This window comes from Poromitra crassiceps, assembly GCF_964638095.1.
Source record: "Poromitra crassiceps genome assembly, chromosome: 12".
Taxonomy (NCBI): domain Eukaryota; kingdom Metazoa; phylum Chordata; class Actinopteri; order Beryciformes; family Melamphaidae; genus Poromitra; species Poromitra crassiceps.
The window spans coordinates 9,774,891-9,788,864 of NC_139632.1; the positions used below are offsets into that span (position 1 = coordinate 9,774,891).

At 43.2% G+C, this 13,974-nt stretch overlaps 1 protein-coding gene across 1 annotated transcript; it reads right to left on the reverse strand.

Moving 5' to 3' along the window:
* Window positions 1–215: 215 nt before the first annotated feature.
* Window positions 216–10,101, reverse strand: akr1a1b (aldo-keto reductase family 1, member A1b (aldehyde reductase)). The gene is made up of 9 exons (XM_083647436.1): window positions 9,934–10,101; window positions 8,291–8,386; window positions 5,158–5,277; window positions 4,852–5,003; window positions 4,495–4,694; window positions 3,199–3,394; window positions 2,137–2,209; window positions 1,817–1,903; window positions 216–988 (listed from the first exon to the last, which is right to left on the reverse strand). The coding sequence occupies exons 2-9, from the start codon at window positions 8,369–8,371 to the stop codon at window positions 923–925; spliced, it is 975 nt and encodes a 324-aa protein (XP_083503562.1). The 5' UTR covers window positions 8,372–8,386; window positions 9,934–10,101; the 3' UTR covers window positions 216–922.
* Window positions 10,102–13,974: the final 3,873 nt, after the last annotated feature.

A 13,974-nucleotide genomic window follows, 5' to 3' on the forward strand; every position in this document is an offset into this window, starting at 1 on the left:
TATTGGGTTACTCCTCCCCGACACAAAAAGATATTTTGCAATTAAATCCTTCAAATTATATTTTTCATGGTCAAACGTTACAGATTTGTTTCATACATTAAGCTAATACAGCTCATGTAAAATGCGTATATGGTAATACAACACTTATAATCCACACAGCACCATAGGAGTTCATGAACCAACGGCCAAACTGATCAAATGAAAACACTTGCATGGGAAGTAACAAAAAGGTTTATTAAAAAATAACGCATACAGTACTTGTACAGTCAGTCATACCATATTCTCAAGGCTCCATCAGCAACAGTAAATGTTCTATAAGTGCAGGATTTGACATAACCCAAATGAGACAAATTGAAAGTGGATGAGAGGGGGGGGGGGTGATAAGGGGCATCCAAGGCACAAAATCGGGTTGGAGTGTGAGTCGTCGGTAGTAGAGCCCAACCGATATATCGGTCTGCCGATATTGGCCGATAACCGATATATTGGTATCGGCCGATATGTTTGTCGATATTTTTTTATGTTTTATTTTTTAAGTTATAGGCAGCATGTTGTCTATATTTGATCCTTTTTCTTAACTCAAGTTATGTATATTTGTTCTATTTGTGTTTTTGTATTTCTAGTTATTTATAATTATTCACTTCCCAGTGACGCTTACCGTTTCATTGCATTGATGTCATTTTGGACAATGAAGTTCATTGTTAAACTGTAAACTATCCTGCCTATTCATTACATATCTCAAGTCACAACAACATTATCTTTGTCAAGTGTTTGATTTTTGAGGGATCATTGCAAAAAAAAAAGTGTAATATAATGTGTATATAATATAAGAATATCGGCCGATATATCGATATCAGATTTTTTTTTATTCCCTAATATTGGTATCGGCATCGGCCCCAAAAATCCAGTATCGGTCAGGCTCTATTCAGTAGGGGTCGTTAAAGGGGTAGTGAGGATGTCCCGCATCCCTGGGAACCCGCTTGCCGTCCACCTGCAACAAACAAAGCCAAGATGACTAAAACAAATTATGAGTTCCATTCTTCACTAAAACAAGATGACTTCCATTCTTCAAGATGACTTCCATTCTTCAAGATGACTTCCATTCTTCTTGACTAAAATGTGTGTTTGCCTCTTGAAAAGGGTCCGTAGGGTTCGACCGATATGGGTCTTGGAATCAACCTTGGATTCATAGTTGAAGGTTGTCAGGGTAGAAAGGCTTCTGACAGACTGTCTATCATGGGACACTGAAACTCCATTGAAAGCCAGACTAATAAGATACCTCATACAAACCCACATCAAGGTATCCCTTTAAAAGTTTACATCTTACAACAGCAGTTCATCGTCGCAACCCGTGGTGTAGTGGTCCCTGGAGAAGTGGGTAGACTGTAATTTACGCCCCCAGGTGTTATTTTGAAACAGGAGGTTTTATTTTATTATCCTCGTGACTTCCTGCCCAGCTCGTTCTGCTCTGTGCTGCTTGACGCAACTCAAAGAGGGAAGTGAAAATACACAGGGCGCATATGTTGAGCGGAGAGCCGCTTTCGGGGACGCGTCTGGTGGACACAGGTGTTCTATAGACAGGCTGCGACCAGCCCCGGCGGCCATAACGCAACGCTTCCTGGTGGAATCTGCCGCTAGAAGTGAGTAGACGCAAAGCCGTCTGAAGAATAAGTGGGTATACGCCATCTACCCGCGTCTACCCTGCACTACACCACTGCTCACAACTGGAAATACATGGGTTAAACTGCCAAAAGCCTTCCAATGGAGGGAACGGAATATAAAACTGCAAATACAGACCAGATAAGTCAAGCCAACTTACTTGGATCATTGGTACAATGAAGCGCCAGCCTTTGTTCAACGATGTAATACTTTTCATCTCCTCTCCTTCAAGTGTAAAGTCAAACACCTGACAAACAGAAGACACAAACACAAGAGAAGTCAGCCTCATGCGTTTACAGGGATGCAAAGTCATGGAGAGTGAAGAAGGCGACAGATACCAAGGCAGACATAAAACTGAGAAATTCTCCTATTTTGGGATGAAATGGGTAGTTTGCATCCCTGGTTTAGGCCCCCTCTCTTCAGCTAATCATGTCACTCTATTGCCAATGTCTCAAACAGATGGACACTAGTTCCTCTTACCTGTATATTCTCTTTGATACGGGACTCTGTAACACTCTTGGGGATTGTCACCACTCCTCGCTGTGTCTGCCACCTGGAAAACATAATTGTTTAGAAGATTCATATCCTTTTTCATGTACATTTCTCTCTCTGTTTTATATTCCTTCAATGTGTATTCCTTAGTTTATCTAATTGCCTTTCATTTGCTCTTGTCATTTGCTAAGTCCCGCCTACTGTGCATTCCTATTGGTTAAGTTGTCAATCAATCCTGTGTAGCAGATGCAGCTTATCTTTTTTCAGTTGTGCCAGTGAATTTCTGGAAGAGTGCACAAGTGCCGGCCATAACGAGCGGTTGCTTTAGTTCATCCATATGAGTCTTAATTTGCTGCATGTCGGATGCATAATTGACACTCATGTTAATTATTGGCATAGCTTGCGCATTGGATGAATAAGCTGATGTGGCGATAATAAGCAATGACACAAGGAGCACCACAAGATGGCGCTGCTCAGTAATATTACTTGACAGAGATAGGGATGTTGAATCTAATTATATTATGTTGTTTACCATCTTATTTCCACACTGTGCTACAGTATTGAGAAATACAGGATATTAAGATAAATGTTGATTATGTGTGGAAAGTATTGCATAATTACATTATTGTGTCTTATATTTAGGATGCTGTGTTGTGTATCATTCTTCACATACCATTTGTCTTTTATTTTCTTTGGTTCCAGAACCAAACCAATTTGAGAAATCATACTTCTTGTCTGAAACTACAGTATACTGCAGTGCATGAAGCTGACAATAAGTTCACTGAAGATAAATCAATCTCAAGAGCATTTTGCCCCACGGTGATTACATTAACTAACCAGCAAGCTAGTTCAGCTAGTTAGTGGGAGTCGAGTATCACCCCATCTGATTTAACAATAATTAATTACAGCAGGTAGGGTGGGTAGTGGGTAGTAGAGAATTCAAGGCAAAATTATCCTAGTCAGATTGGGACACCAGGAAATGAGTTGTTAAATGTATATCAGTACATTGTAATACAATGTAAGTGTTAACTGGACAGATGGTAAAATCACCTCAGGATAATCTGAGCGGGGGACTTGCTATATTTCTTTGCCAGGGTGGCGATAACGGGCTCGTCGAGCAGGATGGGTTCCTCCGTATCTTTCCAGGGCCGGTCAGGAGAGCCCAGCGGGCTGTATGCGGTCATCACCAGGCCCCGCTCCCGACAATGGGCCAGCAGCTCCACCTGCGCCAGGTAGGGGTGGCTCTCTACCTGCCCGACAAAACACACAAATACACAAATTACCAAGGTGATAGAGAAAATTTACATCACATTAGCCTTTATTTGGACAATCACTAGTTATTAATATATTCATATACATTTCCATTTTAGTTACATATAGTTATGACACAGACAGACATATTTAGATAACCTGTGTACATACACAGATAGACATCATATTTGGATAACCTGTGTACATACACAGACAGATGTATTTAGATAACTTGTACCTTTCCTACATTTGCAGCTCCACTCTATCTGACACTGTGCCCTGTCACAGTGCCACGGTGCCCTCTACTAGGGATGGGCATCGAATTTAGAATTTTCGAATAATCGTTGTTATTATCAAGGTCGACTTTTATTATTGAAATTCGAAATTCAAATTTTTTTTTTTTTTTTGTGAAATGTTGCATTGTCTCCCCTGATTCTAAGTATAGTCAAATCCACAGCAGAAGCTTTTTATATTAATTAATAAAGCCGTAGACTTAGAATCAGGGGAGACAATGCAACATTTCACTCACAAAAAAAAAAAAAAAAAAAAAAAAAAAAAAAAATACATTTTTAATTTTTTTTACATTTCTATTTTTATTTTCGAATTTCGAATTAAATTCGAATTTGGCCAGCGAATTTCGAATAGTGTTTTTGCTAGAAATGCCCATCCCTACCCTCTACAGGGCCAGAATAACAGATAGGTTGAGTCTACAGAGTAGCCTTCAAGTGTGCATCAAGACTGATGTAATCTGATGTGTGTCCTATAAGTATCATTGACTTTCTGTTCAATGTATGTAAGCCTGTGTATCCATCCGTGAATATACAAGAGTGCATCTCTTGGCCAAGATCTATGTTAAATACATCATATCAGACGACTTCTTCTGACTCCTGGCTCCATCATTTCATTTCAACTGGTTTTCTTCAAGTGGTTCACTGTTTACCTTTTGGCTGTGGAATTCCATTCTCTAACACAAGGTATCTGCAGGGTTTCCAAAGCCGAATTTAAGACTGGCTGTTTTGCATTTTCACAATCGCTGAAAGGAGTTAACAACTTGCCCACCTGTTCCTTATCACCACATGGCTGAGCCCTCCCTACCTACCTGCAGCACAGTGGGTTTGATGCTGGCGACAGACAGGATGTCATCTATCTGACGACTGTTGAAGTTGGACAGGCCGATGGCCCGGACGAGCCCCTTCCCCACCAGCTTCTCCATGGCAGCCCAGGTCAGCTTGTAGTCGATGTCGTCATACAGCACGGTGCCATCCTCTGTCTTAGGGAGGGGATGGTCTCCTCGTCTAGAGAAATTAAAGATAAAAACAAAACAAAAAAAAACAAAACGATAAAAAAAACAAGGACAGACTGAATTGCTGAAGATAGATACTGTATATCACCATACAAAGAAAAGTGGCATGAATGTGCGACTGCACTCTGAGAAATGGACATTTTGCTCACTGGAAGGCATGGGGCCAGTGGATGAGGTAGAGGTCCAGGTACTCCAGCTTCAGGTCCTTCAGGGTCTTCAGGAGGGTCGGCTCCACGTCCTCTGGGTGATGCCGGGTGTTCCACAGCTTGGACGTGACGAACACGTCCTCTCGCCTCAGGGCCTGGCGGCGCGTGCAGGTACACAACAGATAGATAAACAGTACATAACAGGTCATTTAGCAGTTGTGGGGCAGTACAGTAAGAGAAGTGCAACAACAAGCCTTTACATATCCCTAGGTACCTACAAATGCAGTTTGTTGGACTCAGCTGGTTTACCTTGCCGGGGCCGAGTGTCTCCTGTAACGCTTCTCCAATCTCCACCTCGTTGCCGTAGACAGCAGCACAGTCTATGTGCCGATACCCATCCTGCAAGGCCCAAAGAACTGCTTGCTTCACCTGTAATAATAGGAAATATAACGATTAAAAATGACCAAAGATTTGATAGGCTGCAGCAACAGATCAATTACAGATGTAAATTGGCTGTGGCAGGTATTAGGGTTGGACGATGTCTACCAATTGGAATCATCACGATGTCCAGGGTAAAAATCGATGATGGACAATGGTATCGTTGTTGGCGCGCGCGCGCGGGGGGGGGGGGGGGGGGCGGGGCGCGCGTTGCAGACAGGAGGAGTGATGGTTGTTATTAGGGCTGTAAATTTTCACTGGCCTCACGATTTGATTACGATTCAGAGGGCTACGATTCGATTCGATTACGATTATTGATGCATCTTAAATCGATGCATCACTCTTTTTCCCCAATACAATGATTTATTTTTTCTCGCTTTCTTTTTTCTCACTGTGTACCTACTTTTAAAATAAAAGTGCATTTGGAATTGCATTATATTATGATCCATAATTAAAATAAACAATTGCATGTACTTCCATTATATTTTATTCGATTATTAAAAAAAATAAAATAATAATAATTAACACATTCACTGCCAGCCTTTTTTTTTTTTACTGTAGGTAGCTTTTGCCAGAGGTTTTTTTTGAGGATTCTGGCTCATTTTACAAGAGCCAAGGATAATTTTCTGCTTGGACTTTGTGAACAGAAAGTTCACAAAAGTACTAATAGAATGTGTGCTTTCTCTGTCTAAAAGAGTTAGTTTGTAGAGTTAGTAGTTATGTAGATATTAGCCGTTGAGTACAGCATGGTTTCAGCGTCTGAGACAAAAAGCTGAGATAATCGCAGTTTTGTGAAATTCAATCAAATAGTCACTTTAACCATTTATTTTTGGCATCAGTGAGACATCAGACATAAACAATATAGTTCTGAACAGTAATTTCCTCCATAGCAGCACCCGCACCCCCTCTCCTTACAACTCCTCCCTCCGTGGGCGTGTCTGGTGGATTTCAGCAGCGTTTGTCAGTCACAAGCCAGTCTCTCCTGCCTGTCTGAGCAGTGAGCAGCAGCCTCCCTCTCTGGCGGCCCCTCGTCGGCGAGCGTGGATGTGGCTTAATCCGTTCTTGGATTTTCGGTTGAGAGCTTTGACGAAGCCTTGTGTGACTCTAGGCTTTATGCTGCGCGCTTCAAAGTGTGCTTTCCACCCAGTCCACCTTTGGAACCCCCCACCGCCGTGCGCCCGTGTGAAAGGTTTTCGCCTACAGTATGAGAATGAGGCTCGTTCGCTTCTGGGTCATCGGTTGAGCTCAGCTGGAATGCGTGCGTTTCTGGCCAAACAACACTCAATAGTCTGAGCACCGTCGCCACTCAGTGGGTCGGCGGAATGGATTGCACACGCCCGGCGGCTCTAACAGTATAATAGAAGATGCAAAAGGGCCAGATCAACGATCCACCGTCAAAAAAAAAAAATCGATTCTGAAAACGTGTTAACACGTTGTTGGCAGTCAACAGCTGGATTCTGAAAACGTGTTTACACGTTGTTGGCAGTGAATGTGTTAAACAATCGATTTTTGACATTTGTGAATCGATGCAGAATCGTGCACGTCCGCATCGCGATGCATCTTATAATCGATTATTTTTGACACCCCTAGTTGTTATAGGCTATTACGCCAGTTATACTATTTAATATTGCGGTTATTAGATTGTACTAGTGCAGTGCCCGTTCCCCCCATGCACCACCGCGTGGGCGCTCCAATCCGCCCCCACCCCCCCACACACACACACTGCACTTCCATCAGGTCCCCCCGAAGCGCACTCCCCAAGTTTGAAGTGATCCAACAAACGGTTCTCGCGATGTGCGAAGGACAGACATGCTGAAAGTCCTGGAAATATTGTATAAAGAAGATATATATAGTCCAGTGCCCCGTTCCCCCCCATTCACCACCCAGTGGGCGCCCCCTCCACGCTAGACAGCAATGCGCGCTGCACACAGCTCTTATACTAGACATCACGTTGTTACGATCGTGGGGGCTGAGACCATTGGCTGTGCCCGACATCATCGATGATCGCCCCCACCGTAGCAGGTATAGAACTTGCCACACATTACCCTGAGCGAGTCACAACTTTTCTAATTGTTATTGTGATAAGGGAGAGGAAGTATCATGCAAAAATTCACAGAAAGCTAGTTGGAAGCCATATCTAAACTTAATTCACATCAGTGGAGCAATGAGGACTCATATTCCCTCTGAGCTGAAATATAAATAATATGATCACTTTTGTTGCTCCGATATTAGTCTGGCAGTGCTGGTCACCATTCTGGAATTGCGATGGGCAGCGCTCAGCGGCAGTGCCCTTGGAAAATAGTTTCCAACAATCCAACTTGCCATTTTCAGCGTGTAGCAGCAACAAGATAGCGTGTAGGTTTCTGCCGTTAGCTTGCTAGCTAGTTAGCGTTGTTGTTTTCACTGCGGCAGCAGGGGACTATTTACAGCGACACACAGGGAGGAGGGAGCGGAACGGAAGCCGCTCTGATTGACATGGTCGGAGCCAATGACAGAGCTTGTAAGCGGGGGGCGGAAATGCCGGCAGCGACTGAAATGGTCACCTCCAATGGGAGAGCAGCTGTAGAGCAGGGGAGCGCTTATGCCAGCAGCCTGTTTCCATGCAGCCAGACTCCTCTCACGGAAGGGAGGGGAGGCTGGCAAGCAAGACTACTCCGATATTGACACATTTGGAAGGGTTGGTGAAAAATGATATTAGATACAGAAACCTTGCCATAGCTTTGTGTTTAGTATATCAACACCAAACTGAAGTGGAAAAGCGGCTCGGGGTGAAGGAGGGCAGAAAGGGATAGAAAGCAGAATGTTTTCATCCTTCTTGTAATGAGCTATTATTATTCCCACTTTACTTTGTATGTTCTGCGGGTAATTTAGTCCAAGCCATGTTTTCTGTCCTGTCCTGTGTGTGTAGCTGTTATACATCCAACTGAACCTGCTTAAAATGTATTTTCTTTTTGTTACATAAAGAAAATGGCAAAAATAAGGAGGTTTTAAGTGAAGCATGTACCTTTCCTTGCTCGCTCCTCCATGTTCCCAGTCCAAGGAGGGGCATCTTGCGCCCCGTGTTGAGAACTGCAAAGTCATTCATGCCTCTCACAAGCACCTAAAGAGACAAAAAGAGCACAATTTAGCTTTCGATTCTCAACTGTGGACATGTTTGCATGGGGCTGTAACTCCTCCCACTGCTTGAAACGTTACCATATAACCCTGTTAGCGTGTCTTTGTTTTAGCTGTCTTTAAGGTGGGACTTCTAGCTTACGGATTATAAAGACACGGCGGTTAGGCAAGCAGAGCGTCACTTCGTCACTGGGATGTATATTAATGCAGCAGTTTGTGGCATTGCTACAAACAAACAAATGCCCGCTGAAAAGGTAAAGGGGGAATTGGTTGTAGGGCAAATGTATTGCCAGGAGGAGGAAGTGTCAAGATGTGCCACGGCAGTTTGTCAGGCTAAACGGGATCGACGAATGAGCTGGCACAACACAAGCAGGAAGAGGCTCGAGCTTCATCGGTGTAGCATCATATGACGACGGACAGAAAGACATTCTTAAGAATGGTTTATTCTATACTCAATTTTCTGCAAATACCATATAATGATAGTTTTGTTTATGCGTGGTCTTAAAATCAACGTACAACGTTCCCTGGCTTGCTTTGTGTGTCTTGTTCATTGTGGTATACTGTAGGTCAGGGGAGCTCAACCTTTTGTGATTCAAGACCCACTTCTGATTAAAACAATTCCGAGGACCACCTTCCCAAATATATGATAGGCTATCATTGTGATATTGATGTGTGCAGCAGGGGAGGACAGTCCTCTGCTGCACACTAGATGGGGCTCTGAGGCCTGCCAGTGGGCCAAGGCCCAGTGGTTGAGAAACACTGGTATATATAGGATAACAAAACACACGTTATCCTGTCAGCTGATTTCCCTGGAAAGTCACGCGTGCTAGGCAGCCACACCTCGGTGATTATCGCGAGATTCCTCATAGAATAATCCCATGAACAATCCAGAATGGTTTTTTTTTTAAGCAAATACCTGTCCTGCGCCCAATAAACAAGGCTAACGTTAGCAAACAAATGCTAACTCAAATGACTAAACACTACGTTATGGAGACAACAACAGTCACTCCTTGCTTTCGCTAACGTTAGCGTAAATGTTCTTTGTGCTAACGTTCTCGTTTCTGTAGAAGATACCTGACCACACCAAGAGCTCGAACACAATAAAAAAAAACAACAGTTGGTGCCACCTGCTTCTCGTGCTAAGCTTGATCTTCAAAACGTTTTCGTTTCGATTTTACTCACCCGGTTGCTAGTGTCAAAACATAAACGACGGAACATCATATTTAAGACCTGCTTCAGCACCACTGTACCAGATTTTTATCCGCCATTTATTTTCCCATAGACATTTTAGTAAAAGGCTTATACAAATAGTTTAAATTCGTCAAACCAAGCGGTTCAGCTATATTTAGAATGGGGAGAGACCGTAGAACATGTCACTCGGACCAAAACTTTGAAAAACTACATTGAAAAAATATTGTCTTTAAATCCGCAATTTTTGGCGTTTTAGGTGGTCGATTCAGCTCAGTTATCACAGCACAACATGCTAAAGGTAATGTGCAGCGGCACTCAGCTCGGTGGAAGTCACCAACTTACTGTTTCAATCTGTAAAAACCTGCGAGTTCAAAGGCCCTCTGCGCGCAGTCCTCCTGTGCAGGGAAAGTGTGCAACCGTAAAATGTGTGTTTTTTCCCCCTTCTTCTGCCAGATGTTCAAACACATTCACGTTTCCTTATTCACACCGTGGAGATTCACACAGCTTTCATTATTTTTACTGACATTTCCCTTTCCGGGGATGGAGCCTCCCCCATTTCCGGTTTTCCTTGAACAATCGATTGCTGTGACAGCTGTCAGACAGCTGGGACGATTCTGTGGAAAAACTCATGCCCAGTTTTGAATCTGATATATTTTTAAGGTTCCGTGGTTGCACACGTTTTTTCCCCCTCTAGTTGAAGTTATGAACATGTTCAATTTGATAAAATATCTAAATTGAACCTGTTCTGACATAATCCAACATTATACCAAAGTAGAGTGTCTGGTATTATATGTGGTACACCTAAGAAGCGATTGCTTACTTTTTAATAAAACTAGTCGATTCCTAGGGTGGATACCATAGATAGACTATATAAATAAGATCCAACCCTAGTGTGTGTTGTGCATCACATTACCACCACCTACTGGACTGCCCTATTAAGGTCTCTCTCTCTCTCTCTCTCTGATACCATATTTCAGATTGCATATTGAATGGGGGGCAATGTTGATAAGCAGCTAAAAAGAGGGACAGGAAGGATCAAGCAATACTTTATAGGTGAAGAGGCAATCCAAATAGTACTGTACAAAACACACATTCTGCACAAAAAATCTGTAGAGCGAAGATGTTTTCAAAGATAATGAAATGAAAAGTTTCTTACAGTGAACAAAAATATAAACGCAACACTTGTTTTCGCTCCCATTTTTCACAAGTTGAAAATCGAAGACTTTCTCACACAAAAGGCAAATTTATCTCAAATTTTGTTCAGAAATGTGTGGAAATCGGTGTCAGTGAGCACTTCTCCTTTGCAAAGATAATCCATCCCTGTCAGGTGTGGCATTTCAGGATGCTGGCCACAATAAAAGGTCACTCTACTGTAAAATGTGCAGTTTTATCACACATGCTGCAGGAATGTCCACCAGAGCTGTTGCCTGTGAATTTAATGTTCATTTCAGTACCATAACCTCTCTTAACCTGCACGGTATCATGATAAGCTGTCTCCAATATGTTATGTTGCTGAAAGGTAAGTTTTTAGCAGTCATTTGCTTACAGAGCCTGCCTCTCAATAGACTATTCTTTGGCAATAAACTAAAAAGGCTGCCAATCTTTTTTGTGTGTGTGCGCTTTTGTCCTAAAGTCAACAAAACAGCAGTAGACATACAGTAGGGCTCTTGATGGAATGTAGAACAGCAGGGATTCTGTAATGCAGGCTGGTCCTAAACCATTAAAGGGCCACTTTACTGATTTTCAACTAGCTTTGTATCATTAAAAAATGTGTAGTATCCTGTAATCACAATGCAAAGTGTCTGTCTGTCATTTTACATGCGATCTCGTTGAATCTTTCGGGAAGTGTAAAGAGCACCCCTGTGGGTGACCTAACAGAGCCAGATTTTAGAATTAGGTAAGTAGGGCCGATTACAATGGGCAAAAACGGCTAATCAGTGGCTAAAATTACTCAAGACAGTATCAGCACCATGGAGAGCAGCAGCAGCACACAGGTGGGCGGAGTTATAATCAGTGAAGTGGACTATGAAAACCCTCTGGGCAGAGAGAGGATGCAGAGGCTGCATGCCAACTCTGTGAGCGAGGCCTGACTAAAATGCCAGTCACACAGGGACTGGTATTCCACTAGTCTAATGTTTAACTTCCCTCCATCTTGCCTTTATTATCACATGATGACCACCCAACACACACATGCTCCCAGCCACACACACACACACAACACACACACACACACACACACACACACACACACACACACACACACACACACACACACACACACACACACACACACACACACACACACACACAGACACAGACACACACACACACACACACACACACACACACACACACACACACACACACACACACATGCTGATGGTGCAAGGCTGGTGAAATATTGTCCAGGCTTGTCCGTCCTCCAGGGGGCAGACCAGGAGCAGTGGGCAGCTTTCTTGTGTACAGCACCTGGGGACCCACTTCAGATGTTGTCGTCACTGGTCAGAAGACAATGTTCTGCATGTTTTTAGTGGGGTCCATACGGATGATGTATGGAGGAACCCAGGGGAGCACATGCAAACTCCACACAGAAATGCCCTTTGATGAAATAACCCATCTGAAGACATGGAAAGGGGGCCGGGACCACAACCTCAGCATCCCAGGTGGGAATCAAACCCAAGACCTTCTAGCTGTGAGGCGACAGCGCAATCACTGAGCCACCGTACCCCTCCTCCCTTCTTTCTTTCTTTCTTTCTTTCTTTCTTTCTTTCTTTCTTTCTTTCTTTCTTTCTTCTTCTTTCTTTCTTCTTTCTTTCTTTCTTTCTTTCTTTCTGTTACCCAGAAGTTTACACCCAACTGTTGCAGTTTATAGAGACTACCACACGGGGGCATAGTGCACAAAAAAAGAAAAGCGAGATTGTTTTTAGAGTGTCGAACTTTCAAATGAATGTCATCTACAAATTCAGTTAGGCTATTTAAATGGTGTGTTTCTCTTTTTGAAACTAATCTCTGAACACATGAGGTGCACATACGCTATATCTGGGCAATTATGTGAGATTTTTCTAGGTATCTTTTTATTTCTTTCAGTGGGAAAAAAGAATAATAATAACTAATGTTGAGGTTACGAGCAACCCTTGAAGGCATCTCTCTCTCTCTCTCTCTCTCTCTCTCTCTCTCTCTCTCTCTCTCTCTCCTCTCTCTCTCTCTCTCTCTCCTCTCTCTCTCTCTCTCTCTTCTCTCTCTCTCTCTCTCTCTCTCTCTCTCTCTCTCTCCTCTCTCTCTCTCTCTCTCTCTCTCTCTCTCCTTCCCTCCCCCCCCTCCCTCTCTCCTGGAGGTTTTGGCTACTACAGGTAGGCTCCCTGTCTGAGCCAGCTGAGGTGCAGAGGACATAACTGAACTGAAACCGCAGTGAAACTCTGGTTGGTTTCAGTTTCTTCGCGTATTAAAAGAGAGATAAACACCACTGTAACCAATGCGACGTGTTTCTACAGGGTGACTGATCGGGGTAAATGCAACAATTATATCCCCAGCAAGTGCGCGCTGCGCTGCATGCATTCCTCCGCAGCGACCCTCTCAAGGTAGGCTAAAGTCATTTGTTGTTTATGATGGATTGGACACAGCCTCATGCATGAAACACGATGCACTAGCATGCAACATAAAGATAGTAATCCTATAACAATGCATTGACATATCACGACAAAACTAAGTCCATGCAGTAATAGTAGGCTATAGGGATATTAGCGTTACTTACCATAGCAGATGAAAATACTTGACTTCTGAAAAATGTTTTGGAGTGCCAGCTGCTGCACCTCTGGCTTTAAACTAGGGAGTCTTCAGCATCCCCATAGATGCACATTCCTGTAGCCTACTTGTTTCGTGTCACTCAAATTAAACTGGAATACGGCCAATTGAATTAAGCTGCCATACATGTAATAGCACCAGCAACAATATCCAGCTGTGAAAAGTTCAATACATTCCAATGCAGGACACTCTGCACTGCAGGGAAGATTAGACATTTTCAACAAGTAGACCTGTTAACTTTAAATCATGCAGCTGTACTCCTCTATTTGCTTCTATTTGTTTCAGTGGTTCTCAACATGGGGTCTGGGGACCACCAGGGGTCCTTGAGGGGGTTCCAGGGGCTCCCGTTATTTCATTTACAATAAGTTAACACAATTAGAGAATGTAGAAAAATAACTTAACTGAATGAACGACTGAAACGAAATTAGTTATTCTGATTATCGCATTGCCTTAACATATAATAATGAAATTAATGTTGGAAATTAAATCTTTCTTCTCCTGGGGCACCCTGGAACATCCCCCCCCCCCCCCCCCCAAGGACCCCTGGAGGTCCTCAGACCCCCCCCCCCCCCCCCCCCCCCA